The 17260-nt window shown below is 50.5% G+C and overlaps 1 protein-coding gene across 4 annotated transcripts in view; it reads right to left on the minus strand.

The window, feature by feature from the left end:
- pxylp1 (2-phosphoxylose phosphatase 1) overlaps positions 1-15793 on the minus strand; it is a 29819-nt gene extending 14026 nt beyond the window's left edge. Inside the window, exons 1-4 of one of the 4 annotated variants that reach the window (XM_029255405.1) lie at positions 15606-15793; positions 11954-12070; positions 10671-10816; positions 149-310 (exon numbers count right to left, since the gene is read on the minus strand). In XM_029255405.1, coding sequence (XP_029111238.1) covers positions 149-310; positions 10671-10749 — 241 coding nt within the window. In that variant the 5' untranslated portion in view covers positions 10750-10816; positions 11954-12070; positions 15606-15793. Of the gene's footprint in view, positions 1-148; positions 311-10670; positions 10817-11953; positions 12151-12242; positions 12895-15605 lie in introns of those variants that run through there. The other 3 variants (XM_029255406.1, XM_029255404.1, XM_029255403.1) reach the window with 3 other exon arrangements.
- Positions 15794-17260: the final 1467 nt, after the last annotated feature.

Here is a 17260-nt window from a genome sequence, read left to right on the forward strand (position 1 = left end):
AAAGCTTCAACTGAGCAAGAAAAAAAAGAAAAAAAAAAAAAATAGATTAGGAATGAGATGCTCTCACGAGCTGCATTTGCATTGCATTGTGGGTCTGGTTATGTGTCCAGTGTAACCAGCGCGTGTCCAGTGTAACCGCAGGACTCACCTTCCCAGCCCTGCTCCGTGCGGTTGGGGATGTTGCAGTAGGCGTACGCCTCGTAAACGGGGTCCGGCTCGGGGGGGTCTGTGTGAAGCACAGGGCTCACGCGCTTCCTGCTCTTAGCCGCCGGCCTCTCCTCTCTGATGGGGCTGATGGGAATTAGGTGCACTGGAGGGGGGGGGGGGGAGCATTAAAATACTTCAAAATCACATGACAGTAGAAGACTGGGAATTACAGCTGGGGGAGATCAGTTAAGTCTTACACACACAGCTGGCTGACTTGGTTCAAAAAGAAAGAAACTTTGTCACATGAGTGCGATAAGCAACTTTGATGCGAACACACACACACACACACACACGAACACGTTCCTGAGGAAGCAGAGCGATGAGAAACGTGTTCCAGCACAACACCAGAGTCAAGACCTCGTGCTTTGGTTCAAAGACCCCCGACAGAGACGTTGAGCCTCTTCTCTGGTTCCTTTTTGAGCGGACACATCCCCAACGGTCCTTTCACAGGGTGGGTGTGTGTGTGTGTGTGTGTGTGTGTGTGTGTGTGTTGGGGGTGGGGGTGGGGGTGTAGGGGCTCTTCAAAAAGGTAAATGTTTCATTTCTCCAAACTCAGCGTAACTACACGTTCGGCTCTACGGAAAACAAGCACAAAGAAGGTTCAGGAGGGTCCTCGAGTTTCCGTGGCAACTACCCTCTTCACTCCAGCAGCTGAGGTAATAATGTCAACAGCAGCAGCGCCGCTGCCGCCGCCGCCGCCACCGCCACCCAGACAATGCGCCAATTTAGAGAGGTTTTGGGAACAGCAGCGTTCTGAGACACGATTCTGAAAGTCGTGGAGGAAAAACTGATGCTGGGTTTTAAATTGCACGCAGCCTAGGAAAGTAAGTAAGTAAGTAAGTAAGTAAGTGTGTGTGTGTGTGTGTGTGTGTGTGTGTGTGTGTGTGTGTGTGTGTGTGTGTGTGTGTGTGTGTGTGTGTGTGTGTGTGCGCGCGCGCATGCCTGAGCCTGTCCCCAGGGCAGCTCCACAGAGCCTTTAGGATTAGGAGGTAGGGTTAAGGTTGCCGTTAGGGTCAAGATCAGGATTACGGTTAGGTTTAGTGTTACGGTTTACAGTTGCAGTTAGAGGTTAGGGCTACGGTTATGGATTAGAGATTAAAGTTACAGTTAGGGATTAGGATTAGTGTCAGGATTAGGGATTTGAGCAACAGTTAGGGTTGGGGTTTACAGTTGCGGTTAGGGTTACGGCTACAGATTAAGTCCACGGTTATGGATTAGAGATTACGGTTACAATTAGGGATTAGGGCTACGGTTAGTGTCAGGATTAGGGATTTGAGCAACAGTTAGGGTTTACAGTTGCGGTTAGGACTATAGATTAGGGATTACGGTTACAGTTAGGGATTAGTGCTACAGTTAGCTTTAGCGTTACGGTTTGCAGTTGCAGTTAGGGCTTAGGGCTATGGTTATGGATTAGAGATTACGGTTACATTTAGGGATCTGAACTACAGTTAGGGTTTATATTGGTTAAACCAAGTAGGTAAGTATGTAGAATGAGATGTGTAAATCATAATCATTTACACATTTAACGTTTACATTTTATAAATCTATTTTAACATTTAAGACAAGAACAGTAACCGTCCCAGTTGGGTTCACACACTTTCAAGATGCACACTACAGGTCTGATTGAGCGGACTGCGTTTTTCCTTCGGTCAACTCGTACACTCCGACCGCAAAGGACCACTCACACGAGCTTTCGGCAGCAGTCAGAACGAGGATCTGTTCTCTCACACACACACACACACACACACACACACACACACACACAGATGCTCAAGCCCGTCCAACACACAGACACATACCTACCGCTAATTCCAACACGCATCACATTTCCAAAACACAGAAAACACATGCAAAGCGTGCAATGCGACCGCGATTCCCAGCTACGCTCGTTCTCGCTTCGTACGAAACCGCGCCGGCAAGTCGGGACACAGTCCGGCGTTTCTGAGCCGCATACACTCACAACTGAGCAGCAGCAGCAGGGGCAGCGGGGGCAGCGGGGCCGGAGCGGGGCGCATTCTTCCAGCAGGACCCACGGCACACTGGGGGCATTGAGGACCGCGCCCCGGGGTCCTGCACGCAGCGCTCCGCGGTCGGGGACCAATGAGAGGGCGGCCTTGCTGCGCGTGCAGGAGAAAGGTCTCTTTGTAGTCGGCGGCAGCCTGTCGGGCTGGAGGCCCATGCGGCACATCACACCAATTGCAGGGTACTGACGTACACACTCTTGTGTGTCGGGCTGGGAAAATGTTCATCGTTTTATACTTTTCACACCTTTATTATTAGAAAAATACACACACACACATTTTCTGAACCACTTGTCCCATAAGGGGTCGCGGGGAACTGGAGCCTACCCGGCAACACAGGACGTAAGGCCGGAGGGGGAGGGGACACACCCGGGACGGGACGCCAGTCCGTCGCAAGGCACTCCAAGCGGGACTCGAACCCCAGACCCACCGGAGAGCAGGACCCGGTCCAACCCACTGTGCCACCGCGCCCCCTTGTATTAGAAGAATAACTAATCAAAAATAAGGGTAATGGTTTCATACTTTTAAAGTCGATGATATTAACTTCTGTGGCATCTAGTCACAGTTATTCGTTATCTCAGACTTTTCTCCAAAGGAACTGAGTGTTAAGGTACTTACTGTGATTTACGCATTTATATATCTGGATGGATGGATGAATGGACGGACAGACAGATACAGTATATAGGCAGATAAACGGATCGATGGACACACAGACGGATGAATAGATGGAGAGATGGATTGATGGATGGATGCATGGATTAATGGACAAACAGATACAGTATATAGGCAGATAGATAAACGGATCGATGGATGGATGGATGGACACACTTGAGTTTCTCTGTAAACCATGTGCTCCAGCTAATGACGTACAGCGAGCTGTTGGACTCCTCTTCCACGCAGTCGCGCGTCTCTCCCGGCGCTCGGGAAAAGTTTCCACGCACACATAAAAAGATCACGCGGAGGAATTCGGTTTCATGTCGGAGGAACTGTCCAACGCGTCTCATCGGCTCGTTGCGCTCGAACCGGGGTCCGGTCGCGTGACCGTGCGGTCCAGACGCGCTGCGGCGCTGCCCCTCCACCGATTCCGGCAACATCAAAACAGACCTAGAAACCCTTGGTCGGTGTGTACATTTCCCACCTCACACACACACACACACACACACACACACACACACTGCGTGTGTGTGTGTTCCAGGCAGCTCCTGCTCAGCCCACTCACCCTCTCCATTCCAATCCCGTGAATCCATCAAAGTGCGGGTAATGAATTCATCGCAAACCCACGCAGCTCGCCTGGTTGGCATGGAAGGAGGTCGCGGCTCAGAGCGCCGGCTCAAGGAACGGCACGGTCCGCTCGGGAACGGAACCCCGCGCGCGCTCGCAAAAAATTTTGGCCATTTGAAGAGACCCCTAATACACACGCGCCACATAAAACTGAATACTAATGAAGGACTGGCGTTCCATCAAGACGCCCTCCTGCGTTCCTCCATCTTACCTGGCTGCCAGTGCCTTAACCATCCTCCCTGCCACCCATTAACCATTTGTGGAATGCGAATTCGTGAAACGGTTAATGGGCGGCAGTCCTGAACTTACGGTCCAACCATTTTGAGACCTACACCGAACCTGAGGTCCAACGTGTCTGCGGTCGGTCACTAAGCTTACGGTCCATCTTGTCTGCATCTAAACTCACGGTTCAAGCCATCAGCAACCTGTTTCAAAACCCACGGTTCGACTTGCGGCTTGCCCCCTCCATCCCGCCACCCCAGTTCCATGTGGTAACAATTGTGCGAGAACGCTGGGTACAGACACAGTAACTTAGCCCATTACTGCACGGCTGAGTCAGCTTCCCGGAGACATCGAGAGAACCGGGTTGAGCTACGTGTAACACGGCGTGCCCTGTGGCGCAGCGGGGAACGCTTTTGTCTCACACCTCCTGGGCTCGACTCGACTGAACCTGCGTGGAGCGTGCGTGTTTTCATCATGCCCGCACGGATTTGCTCCAGGTGCTCTGGTTTCCTCCCACAGTCCAAAGACAAGTCTTTGAGGCAAACTGGTGAGCAAATTGCCTCTAGTGTGTGTGTGTGTGTGTGTGTGTGAGAGACACTGAGCTGCTGTACAAACATGTGCACAACTGTATTGCGTTTACTGCAGTGTATCAAATGCTGTAAGTCTCTTTAGACAAAGGTGTCAGATGTACTTTATCGTTGCCACAGTACACTGATTTGGAGAAAAGCATCTGCTATATTAATAAAAGTGCTCAACGGAAAGCGATTTGATTAATTAAAAGTGCTCCATTCGTACCGCTGTGTATATGCGGGTGTCATTTTTTACAGCGGCCCGTTCATCTACGCGCTGCCACGCTTACGTACCGCGGTGAAATTTATCCCCTAGCAGCCACCTCGAGCCACGTGCTTGCAAACGATTTCACTTCAACTGCGGTCATCTGAACCACAGGATCCGGAGGTCCGGGTTCGGAGTCGGTCAGGACCCCGGGGTCAGTACTTGGCACCGGAGGCGAGTTATTACACCGCGGTAAACACGCTCCGGGTAGTTGCACCATTCGGGCGCTTCCCCCAGGAGCCCCTCCCGCGTCCCGTGTTTCCGACCACACGTTGGGCCCAGGGGGTCATAATGGGGCCTCCTCGGACTCAGAATGCAGGACCTTGTTCCGAAACCCGGCCCGGCGCAGATTAATAGCTGCGACGTCCGACACACCCTTTAATTAACGCGTTTGCGGAGGAAAGGAGGAGAAACGAACGGATCTCAACCATCCGAGGACAGCGGTACGGACCACCCATCTGAGACGAGTCCCCGTTTGCCCCCCACGCTTGCGCTCTGTTTTTTGTTCCCTCCCTCTGCCGTCTCCCCGCCTCCTTCGTTCTCCTCTCCGCTATTTCCGCCTCTCCTTCAGTCGCCCTAGGCAACCTCCCCGAGGGTCACATCTGCCAAAACGCATCCCGGTTGCCGTGACGATGGAAACCTCGGCCCCTGGGAACCGGTCCCGGCGAGGCGTGCGGCGCTCGGAGGGTTCGCGCCAAATGCGAAACGGCGTCGTGCTGAGAGACGGAAGCGCGCAGGGAAATGTGACCTTTGCGCCGCAGGGGGCTGCCGAGTGAGACACGGGGGCGAGGGAGGAAAAGAGAGACGTTGCATAAATTATAAAGAGGGACCAGACGTACACACACACAACCTCTTCAGTGTGCTCCGACTTAGCAGATTATCGCAGTGCGTCTTATAAATAAGGTATGGCCGGGCGATGCTGAAGAGGAGCAGCGAGGTTCTGAGGAACATCTCTAAAAGGCTTCAGGACGCCTCTCTCTCTCCGAATATTGACGATGATTTAACCGTTCGGTCGAGGCCGACTTTCGGTCGCTTTATGGATCGTCATTCTCCACGCTTTCCGATTCTGAGCACGTCTTAATTCTTTCAAGGGCACGTTCGTGTCGGCCTCAACGATGTCCAGCCAGCGTGTTCTTGGATGTCCTCTCCTTCTCATCCCGCTGACTATGCCAAGCATTAATGCCGTTTCCAAGGAACTAGCTCGCGTGATACGACCAAAGCATAGGAGCTGCCGCTTGGCGATTTTACCTTCCAGCGATATCTTTCTTTTGACTCGCTCTAGGATCGTCTCGTTTGCGACCTTAGATGTCCACGGCACGCGCAGCGTTCGCCTCCAACACCCTAGTTCGAAAGCATCGATTTTCCTTCCGTCCGCCTTCTTGAGCGTCCAGCTTTCGCATGCGTACGTGGAGATAGGGAAAACGATAGCTTCGCTCTTCCAACTTTTTGCCGTTCCTTGCATCGCGTTACGACCAAGTGCGATTCGTCTGTCGATTTCCGGTCCCGGTTCGCCGCTGCGGTTAATTTTGGATCCGAGGAAAAGGAAGTCTCGTACAGATTCGATTTCTTCATGGTCGATCGATATGCGAACTCTGCCGTTGTCTGATGTTGTCATTACCTTTGTTTTCTCGATGTTAAGGTACAGTCCCATGCGTCCGCTTTCTTCTTTTGTTGCGATCCATGAAGTATTTCGGCAACGATAGCGGAGCAGTTTGCCGTCGCTTTCTCCACCCGTCCTCATTTATCCGGGCTTGGGACCGACGCGTCGTCGTTGCCAACTACACGGCCGGGTGCTCCGAATATTACTAACCAACAATAAACCGCTTACCGATTCCAGTCCACCCTTAGAGCGTGTGCGTCGGTCCACGAGTGCGTGATCGCCCTGCGATGGACCGGTGTCTTGTCCAGAGCGGACCCAACCTCACACCCTGCGTTACCTTGTGTTTCCGGGATACGTTCTGGACCACCAGCACCCGGCCCTGGACAAGCGTCAATAGATGGATAAAGCAGCCACAGCTTGAAAGTATGGTGACCCCTTGTGTCCCTTGGTTTTACCACAAAATGGGTATTTAATGAGGATCGGTGTTTCTCGTGACACAACAGGTGCGTAGTGACCAATTCCATAAGTTGTTCCCTTTAGAGGAAATTATGTGTGTAGTAGAGACACGTAAGTAGTGCAGGTGTAAAAATAAGCGAAGCCCAAGTTGAACTGGTTAAACCAAGTAGGTAAAGAGAATCAAAGGTGTAAATCATAGTCATTTACTCATTTTATGTTTGTTTTATAATATTTTACACTACAATAATGACCTGCCCAGTGGGGTTCACATACTTTCAAGCAGCACCGTACTTTCTCACATGTACGTAGAGACCCACCGAGAAATAAGGACATTTCACTCGTCTTAAAACTGAGGCTATAAGCCAAGCTCATCTGCATATTCATATTGAGAGTAAAATACTTATTTGCAACAGCTGACACTTTCCTCCAAAATGACTTACAATTAATCTATTTACAGTTATTTGTTCATCTATACAGCTGGGTAATTTCACTGGAGCAATTTAGGTTAAGTACCTTTCTCAGGGCTACTACAGCTGGAGGTGGGATTCGAACCCGCGACCTCAGGGTCCAAACGCAGCAGCTCTAACCCCTAGATCTCCAGCTGCGATCTTTGTCGCGCTATGAAATCCCGAGCGTTGCAGATGAAATGCGTTCTAACACTTACGCACGCACCACGCGTGCGGAGGAGCCGCGAGACTGTCGGCGAACAGGAGCGTTGAGCGATGAAGTGGGAGACACAGAGTGGCGTCCGGGGACGCGAGAGAGTATCGGCTGTCCGCTCGTTCGGGGGGATCATTTATAAACCTCATTATTGCTGCGTCCCCCCAGCGGAGGGACGAGAGCAGAGCGGGGGAAGCTGCCGTACACTCCTGTAGACACACACACAGAGAGCTATAAAGACATAGTGTTTGACCATTTCTCGTCCTCCACGTGAAAAGGTCTTTGTAAGGGAGGTCAGAAACACGACCGGAGGGATTTTAATCGCACTGCTTGGAATGGTTACCAGAAATCAATGGCTCAATCCCCCCAGTGAAGCAACAAAGGCCTTTGGACCGCTCTGACGCAATCTGTTCAGTCGACGAACCCGCCCCTCGACCACGAAGACGGAGCCTCTGCCTGCGTGACTCCAAATTTGTGTCATATAATAAAATAAAATAAAAAAAAAAAAAACACCTGATGGCCCCGATTGCTGTTCGTAGTGACCCCATATCCTAGCGGCGAAGTAAAGCCCTGTTCTGAGTTTGTGATCCAGATGAGACGGTTCCAATCCCAAATTGGGGGAGGGGGTTGAGAAGCGTCTTCACAGGGGACTGGACCTAGATGATGGGATTCTGCATCCCGGTTCTGAACAAATGGAGCCGATGCACCAAAAGGGGTGAGGTCGTAACCTCTGACCCCAAGGGACACACATAAGGCGTCAGGAAGAGAGTTTCGGAGCTGATTCCACAGGAGAAGCAACATCAGAGCAGATCTCCTGAACCTCCTGTAGGACCCCCATGGCCTCCAAACCCCTGATCTTCTCAACATGGCAAGAGGTTTGCTTACATTTATTAATAAAGAACAGGCTTTTCTCCAAAAGAGCTGAGGAGCTTTACACGCAGACTGTCAAAGCACAGCCACTTCGTCCAATGGCGACGCTTCAGCTGGCGCACATTTACACCGGTACCCGTGCGCAGAGGCGATGGTCACCGATGCAGCGATGTAAGTTTCTGAAGCAGTCAGAAGACCAGGAAAAAAGTGAGTCTACGTGGTTTTACACCCTTCTTGAAAGGGACTCGGCAGCTCTGAGGGACAGGGGGAGCTCACTGCATGACATCAGAGCCTATGGGCTTTCCATTTTGGACCCCAACCGAGTGGCACCACCAAGCAGCCAGATGTGGAGAGGTAATAATCCTCGGATGTGTGGTGCGGAGCCTCCAGACATGAGCAGCACTTACTGGAATCTGCGTTTGGCGACACACATATTTCAAAGCCCAAGTGTAACTACAGGGCAAAGTCCTTCCAGGCCTTGTAAAGATATCCTTCCTCGAGGGATGAGGTCACCGCTCCGGAGGAAAATTGATACGGATCGGGCCTTTCAAGTGGCGGCTCGTCCGGGTGCGCCGTTCCGACGAGTTCCCTCTTTGTAGATCGTTCCGGAAGTCCGTCGAACCCGGGTTTGACATTGAACACGCTGCCATTCTGGCTTCCGGCAGTCTCCTGCGGTCCGGGTGGTGGAGGAGCCGCGGAGGCTGTGGTTCTGGCACGGGGATAGACGATAGTTCCAGCCCAGGGTCCCGGCCGTGCCTGGCCTCTTCTTCCTCCTCCCCTCACTCCCTGCTCCACGTCCCCGCACGACCCCGGTGAACCCGCCCCAAGAACGGGAGGAGGGCAGGATGGATAACTGCTGATCTTATCCAACAAAAGGGACAGTTTGAGGAAACACAGGACTCGACATCCGGTACGGAGAGGGTCACCAGCCGGCACAAGTGAGGCACTGCCTCCGTGGCCGTGTCGGTCCGCGTGTGCGCATGTGTGTGTGTGTGTTTAATTATCCGGTCACACTTGTGATTCAAGGTGTCGAGCTGAAGCTGTATCTCCCACACCCCCCGGAGTCGGCTCCGGATCAGAGCCCTCGGAAGATCACGTGAAGATCACATTTCATGACGCGTACCCTCCTGTCACACACACACACACACACACACACACACACACACAGAGCCTTCTGTCCTCCTGCTTCTCAGAAATATGCTGTGTGAACGAGGGGATGTCACACACACACACACACACACACACACTCGTTCTCCCAGGAGAGAGAAACACACCGAACCCTCTGACCCTCTTCGCAAGGCTGAACCTGTCGAGAACGGTCAGGAGGTCTCTAGGGCCGGGCTGGGCTCGGGTACGAGCACCTGAGCGAACGACTCTCCGGATCTGGGGAGGCCGGCGCGTCCATGAGCCGCTGAACCGTCACGGCAGTTATATTCAGCTTACTTTCTAGAAACTTCTTCGCTCTGTTGCAGATTCCCCATCGACCCGTGCATCTCCATTCCCACCTGCTGCCTCATAGGTTCTCGACTTACATCGATTCATTTATCCAACACTTTTTTTCAAACCAATGCACAACGTTGCGTTACTTACAATTATTTACCCATTTCTACAGTTGAGTAACTTCACTGGAGCAATTTAGGGTAAGTACCTTGCACAAGGGTTCTTCAGCTGAAGATGGGATTAGAACCTGCAACCTTTGGGTTCAAAGACAGCAGCTCGAACCACTACGATACCAGCTGGGTAGGAGGGTCCTAAAGGGGTTCAAGGGAGGGAAATGTTTAAGAACCTCTCACCTACTTGACAGCAGTTTTTCCTTTCATACACTTTAATAAATTTTAAGAATACTATTTATGGGGGGGGGGGGGGGGGGCCCGCTGTGTGGCGGGTCTGGGGTTCGAGTCCTGCTTGGGGTGCCTTGCGGCGCACTCGCACAGGCAGAAAATTCAAAAAGCATAACTTTTATGCATAAAAAGTGTGCGTAAAGGTCAACGATTGAGCTTCAGCGCCTGCTGTGCTGTATTCCACCCGTCCGTCCGTTTTAACAACCGCTTGTCCAGTGCAGGGTCCAAGTGGTCCAGAGCCTATCCCAGAGGCATAGGGTGCGAGGCAGGCTTCAACCTTGATGGAATGCCAGTCCCTTACATGGCAATCACACACACTCATTCACTCACTCACTTTGGACTGTGAACGGAAACCAGAGCACCTGGGGAAAACTCGCAAACTAACACTGAGCTGAATTCAAACCCGCAGCCCAGAAGCTGAGGCACCAGCGCTACCCGCTGTGTCACCACACCACTCCTACTTTAAGTTGTATGAAAACACTTTCCATGTAAGATGCAGAAAAGAATATCAGTTGTATTTCATTTTTTACTCAATTTTTTGTTACAGATTCTGCTGCCTGTACAAAGGTGAGCTCAGTGCCTAGTGGGGCATGTTTGCACAAACACACACACACACACACACGCATGTTCAGAGTGCCCCAGCTGTACTGCGGTCACTCGGGAGGCGGTCGTACTCACAAAACTGCAGGCTGAGGCTCAGCACGGCCAGCACGGCCCCCAGTGCCAGCAGCAGGATGAAGCGGTTCTGGGCCATCATGGTCCCGGCTGCGCGCGCGTCCCGGTCCGTCAGCCATCCAAGCCCCGCCCCCTCGGCCGCCGCACACCTGGCAGCGCAGAAAGCGAGTCTCTTCACCAACAGGGGAAAAACGACTCCCAGAGCGAGAGCCCGACGTCCAGGAATTTGAGCAGATGTAGAGGAATGGGGGCGGGGTGTGATGGGGGTGGGGGTGGGAAAAGCACGCAAACCACCCCCCTCCCATCGGCTTTGGGGGGGGGAAAGAAAACAAATAGAACCCAAATTTGTGCAACCAAATCTGCTTTTACAATTTCGGAAGAGCAAACAGGCTCAGGACCCATTTTTAAATCCAGGTTCACCGTTTTATTTTATTCTACTATGATTAAAATTTAAGCCACTCCCCTCCAGACAACAGGAGGCCACCAGGTTCCACCGTATCAGGTTATCAGCAGGGGGGTGGGGACGGACACACACACACACACACACACACACACACGGATCAGTGCATAACCGATTGGGGGGGGTGATAACACAGTTGGGAAAAAAGGAATTTACTGCAGTAATGCCCCAAGGGCCTCTTCCAGTATGCAACACACAGGTCTTTGAGTGTTGCAGCGGTTAGTACACGGGTTCGAATCCCACCTCCTGCTGTAGGAACCTCGAGGTACGTACCATGAGACGACACAGTAAAAATTACCCAGCTGCATAAATAGGTGAATCAGTGTAAGTAGCTTAGCATACAAAGCCAATATTGTAAATTACTTGGGGGGGGGGGGGGAGGCGCCGGCGCGTCTTATGCCCTTCGGCAAGAAAGACTCCGGCAAAGACTTCCGTCTCTGAATCAATAAAAATACGCATAAGTATATCTGACCATTTTTTTTCCCCACTGATAATACGAATGTGAACATTAAAGAGGCACAAAACAAACATTTATACTTTAATAATTGAAGAAAATTAAATTGAACCTGGTTAAGGTAAACTATTTACCCACAGCTGGCGTACGCAGTCACCTGTCATACCATGTTTACATCATACATTAGGTGCCAGTTCTCATAAAAAAAACTATCAGTAAACAAAGTTATTTATTATTCCCCCCCCCCCACGATTACAATGTACTTTTTGATTTCGGTACCAAAATTTGGTGCCCCCAGTTTCAGCTGACAGGGTCTCATTATGAAAGCAGCCCTAAGGAGGAAAGTCAAATTACAGAATAAATAAATAATACCTGTGATCGTACTACTCATCGCAGCGGCACGATGCTCTCGTCTCCTTCGTATCCTCGCAGGGGTAAAACACGGTGAAAAGGGCACCGTGGCTCCGGCCCCCACCGCTTCCCTCCTGTCTGTAAGAGAAGACGGACGCAGATGCGGCGAGATGATCGCTGGAGCCCCGTCTGAATGGGACGCACGGCAGCTCGGGGACCTCGGATGACCGCAAGGGACCGTCGTCACACTCCCCGCCGCACACTTTGCGTTTCGGCGTCTGACCCCCCCCCAACCCCCCACGGTCATTACCTCCCCAGCCGGAGCCTTGACACAAAACCGCGAGCCGCTGCGTCATCGTGGCCCTACAGAAAATGACACGTTGCATGACGAGTTTGGGGAGACAAAGTGGCACTAGGAACACCCCCCCGACGTCCTCGAGACAACAGCTGACGTGTCAGGCGGTTTTTTTATATAACTGGAAATAATAGAGTAACGTTAAAGTGTTACAGTAACACCTGGGTGCCGTACTTACAGATTTATTGCTGTATTTTACTGTTTTCCTTAAAACACTGTTAAACATAAAGGGTTTTAAAGTCCCAGGTTTTGTTTTTACACCAGTTATTTATAACTGTGTTCAACCTCTGATGTTTCTCACTTTCTGTATTGGGAAAAATGAGTTTGCGTTCAGACGAGTGAATAATCGTGTTCATGATGAGAAAGATTTTAATGTTTTTTTCCCTTTTGAGGCACTTTAAACTTTACTGGTATGAAATAAAATTCTGGAAGAAAAAAAATCCTTATTTTAAAATTAGGAAATTAATATTTGATCTGGATGATAACTCACGCGTACTTGAGGACACTTTTCAGACAGCGGTGATGCTTTTCAAACTTTTGCCCTCCTTCTTTGTATACACTGACATTTATTTATTTAGCAGACACTTTGTCCAAAGCGACTTCCAATGAACTCCATGTAGTGTCATCAGCCCACACATCTATTCACCGCGGTGACTTACACTGCTAGATTCCCTACTTACACTGGGTCACTCATCCATACATCAGTGGAACACACACACACACACACACACACACACACACACACTATGGGTAAACCTAAACAGTATGTCTTTGGAGTGTGGGAGGAAACCAGAGCACCCAGAGGAAACCCACACAGACATGGGGAGAACATGCAAACTCCACACAGACTGAGTGGGGATCGAACCCACGTCCTCTCGCACCACCCAGGTGTTGTGCCACTGTGCCACCTGTATGCATGTGGGTGTATCTGCGGTTTCTCCATGTGCTGTTTCACTTCGCATGTAGCTGTGGCCTGGTGCTGCTGCTTGTTTTACTTAATAAATAATAAAATACATAAACTTTTCTTGACTTTGCAGCAGATTTCCATGATCAAAGGATGGGCAGCATGGAAGGTGGCAGGAAGAGGAAGTTATTAAAAAAAGGCTCCATGATCACACCTGTGATACACTGTAACCTTTGACCTTGAGCCCTTGCTCTATATACGTGGATATTTTTGCAGTTTCTCAGTGTGCTGTCTCTGCCTGTACGATGCTGTGATCTTGTGCTGTTCATAAAACCAATAAAAAGGAAAAAAAAAGAGGAAAAAAAAAGCAGATAAACTTTAAAACAGACAACAGTTTCCCATGAACAAAAAAGGATCTCCACCCCAACACCCACAGGAGCCATTTGATCCCAACACCCCAGCAATAGCATTGTGCTCCCCCACCTCCAGCCACCTGGTGGTCCCACTCACTAGGAAACCAAAACTGTAAATGCGCAGTTTCTCAGTTTCGACCCCGATGTGGCGGAATGCGCTCCCCCTGCCCCTCGGAGCTGCTGAATCCCTCCCAGCATTTAAGAATGGTCTCAAACCCATCTCTTTCAGACCAAATCCCTGTCTAACCAGCCTCAAAAGCTGGTTCTGCACCACCTATTACTGTATTATTATATTCACACGACACTAAGAAGAGACAAAGAAACAAATCAGGCTTTAATAGCTGTGTGTCTGCATCCTTTCATCTGTTGCTTTACATGCAGAAATATTAACATTAATGTAAATATGGATAGGGGATGCGGTGGCGCAGTGGGTTGGACCGCAGTCCTGCTCTTTGGTGGGTCTGGGGTTCGAGTCCCGCTTGGGGTGCCTTGCGACGGACTGGCGTCCCGTCCTGGGTGTGTCCCCTTCCCCCTCCGGCCTTACGCCCTGTGTTGCCGGGTAGGCTCCGGTTTCCCGTGACCCCGTGAGGGACAAGCGGTTCTGAAAATGTGTGTGTGTGTGTGTGTAAATATGGATCTAGGCTTTGGTCAAACTACAGGTGACTGTAACTGGAGATCTCTAACATAAGAGCCCCGCTGTCAGTATACAGGATGTCATGGATCCATGTCACCCCGAGTGACCCCTGGCTGTCCTTTAGATGACCCTTCATCAATCTGGTGGCACGGTGAGCAAACACAATTAAACACCGGTGCAATTTTCTTCCGTTTCTGACCAGACACGAGGCATCGGGTCCTCCGTGAGCTGCAGGGAAACGGTTAAGGCTCCCGCGCACCCAACAGAGGGTTGACAGACACGCACACACAAAGCTCGGCTTCCCCTCGTTTGAGATGGAAGGACAGTGTTTGTTTTACACCCCCACAAACGCTGCACTTCTGCTTGTGTCACAGGGCAAACTTACAAACTTGTCCTTTACTGTATTTTCATTAAAGAAACATAAAACAGCCCACAGTGCAGTGGGTCACTCCTTCATACTGAATTACATATTACTCCTACTGCACCGTGAAGTATTTATTACACTGAAGCATTTATTACTCTCATTATACTGAGAAATACTTATTACTCTTGCTGCGCTGTGAATTTTTCATCATACTGTGAAATACTTGCTATTCCTACTATGCTGCGAAATACTTGCTTATACTGTGAAGTACTTATTTACTCTTATTACATTCTCAAATACTTATTCTTTTTTAAACCTGACAACTTTACCCAAGGTGACTTTCACTCTAACATCATGATCTTTACAATAATTTATTCATTTTATCCATTTCATTAGTGTGTCAGTCCAGGGTGAGCACCTCGATCGCGGGTATTAGGGCACGAGCGGGGTATAGTGTAGGCGACACCCCTCACCAACCCCCCTATATCCCCCCACTCCACTACCTGCTGCCCCCCCCCATCAGTCATATATAAATTGTTATGCCTTTTCATATTATTCCGCAGTCATTCCGTACCGTTCATTTCCGGCACAGGTACAAGACTCTGCCCCCCCCAGAAGGTAAGCAGGTACTCACGACACCTCAACCTCCTCCGCGGGTGTGTTTAAACCCCGTCTGTCCGCAACATCTGCGTCTCTCTAATAGGATTCCGCGCCTTCCTCCCAGCCTTGGACCTTCTGCTTCTCTCCCCGCATTACGCACCGCGTCCCCCGAGATACGAACAGAGCGATCGGACCCCGGTTCGAGAGGAGGGTGCGCGTGTTTTCACGTCGTCCAAGTAGAGAGCGCGCGCGGACACACACACACACACACACACAGAGAGTTCAGAGTCTCACGAAAGAGCCCCATATCATTGCAACAAATGTATCTAGTACCAACTGCCACTGCCCACGAAACGATGTCAGCGATTTCGCCGCACATAATGATTCAATGTATCCGTCTCACCACGCGGGCCTGCGACGCGAGCTCAGCGGTCCGGAGCGCGACGATCTCGAACCCTTCTCCTTCTCCTCCTTCTCCTTCTCCTTCTCGTCTCTCTGAGGGACGAGGTCGAGGAACACTTCTTTCTTCCTCCCCGGCATTAAACGGTAAGCCCGGCTGGCAGCGAATAAAGGAGCTGTAGACGCTCTCGGCGGCCCGCAGCGCCCCCTGGCGGAAAAGCGGCGCAATTGCGGTCCCTGTTTCAACGCGATCCGCTACCACTCGTTGATGGGCGGAGGTGCTGTGTGCGCAGGGTGGGGTAAGAACTCACCACACCTGGTAAACAAGATCAGGCGTAGGCTGACACATGTCTGCTTCGCAAAACCCACCTCTTTCGCAGACGATGAGTTCAAAGCACTTGAGCTCCTCTGTCCATGTGAGTGGTCGGAGGGGGGTGTGTATGTATGTCTTGTCTCGTGTCTATTTTTTAATCCACGTCTCGACAATCGAATCGGTTTGAAAATGGGAGTAATTTAACATTGCGAAATTGCCCCCTGGATTTAAAATCCTAGCAAACAGCAACGAAGTATCAACGAAACGAGGACTGAAGTAAATCGGCAGTTTATCATTTCGTGGAAATAAGTCATTTAGGTCATGAATAAAATGAGACCAAACACGCTACCAGGATAAACCAACTTTTCTAGTCCGACCACAATCTCCTAGTGCGGCCAGACAGCACTCAGTAGACAAGTGGGAAACAGCGACACCACGTGGTCACACCGTGGTAAGACACCTCCTGCATGCAGTGCTGCGCAGCCCTTTCGGGTTACAGTACCGCGCATGTGACCTTGTTCCAGTCCTGCAGCATTTTGGCAGAGCAAAGCGCCAAACCATCTGAGGACAGAGCAGCCTCACAATTTACACTGAGCAATTTTAGCAACGTTCGCCTCGGGTGTCTGAGGATGTCTGAGAGGAGATTAGACTGCCCACTGTGCCACTTTTCCTCTAATTCTGGTTTGTCTGTGTGTGTGTGTGTGTGTTGGGGGGGGGAATCTCCATTTCATTAATCTGACAGCTGCTCCTTTCAGATGTTGGATGACAATTAAGAATCAGTACTAATGACCTTTAAAACTGACTGTTACGCACTGAAAAAGGCCGCAGGACTCATGTATTTAGTTGTAAGACTTCTTCGTCTAGGAGGTGGGTGCATCGAACCATTAGCCGCAGAGGAATTTAGTGGCACCACGACTAAATCTCCACTAGCCAAAAATTTATTCATTTAGCTGATGCTTCTTACCCCGAAAGCAACTTACAATGTTAAGCTGCTTACAGTTATTTTCCCCATTTATACAGCTGGAGCAATTCAGGGTAAGTACCTTGTTTATGCATACTATAGCAGGTGGTGAGACTTGAACCTATGACACGTTGGTCCAAAGGCAACAGTTCTAACCATTACGCTACCAGCTGTCCCAAGCGTGTAGCTGCACATCCGTCCGGAGTCTATCCTGGAAGCATAGGGCATGAGGCAGGGGACACCCTGGCAGGGACATCGGTCCATCACAGGGTAGTCACACACAGAGTGGTGATTAAATGGTCAAAAATTTGGCTAAACACGTGATTTGCCCCCCCCCCCCGCCGCCCAGGAAACTATCACACTGCATAACTTGGCAAATTAACTC

The sequence above is a fragment of the Scleropages formosus genome, chromosome 10 (assembly GCF_900964775.1).
Source record: "Scleropages formosus chromosome 10, fSclFor1.1, whole genome shotgun sequence".
Taxonomy (NCBI): domain Eukaryota; kingdom Metazoa; phylum Chordata; class Actinopteri; order Osteoglossiformes; family Osteoglossidae; genus Scleropages; species Scleropages formosus.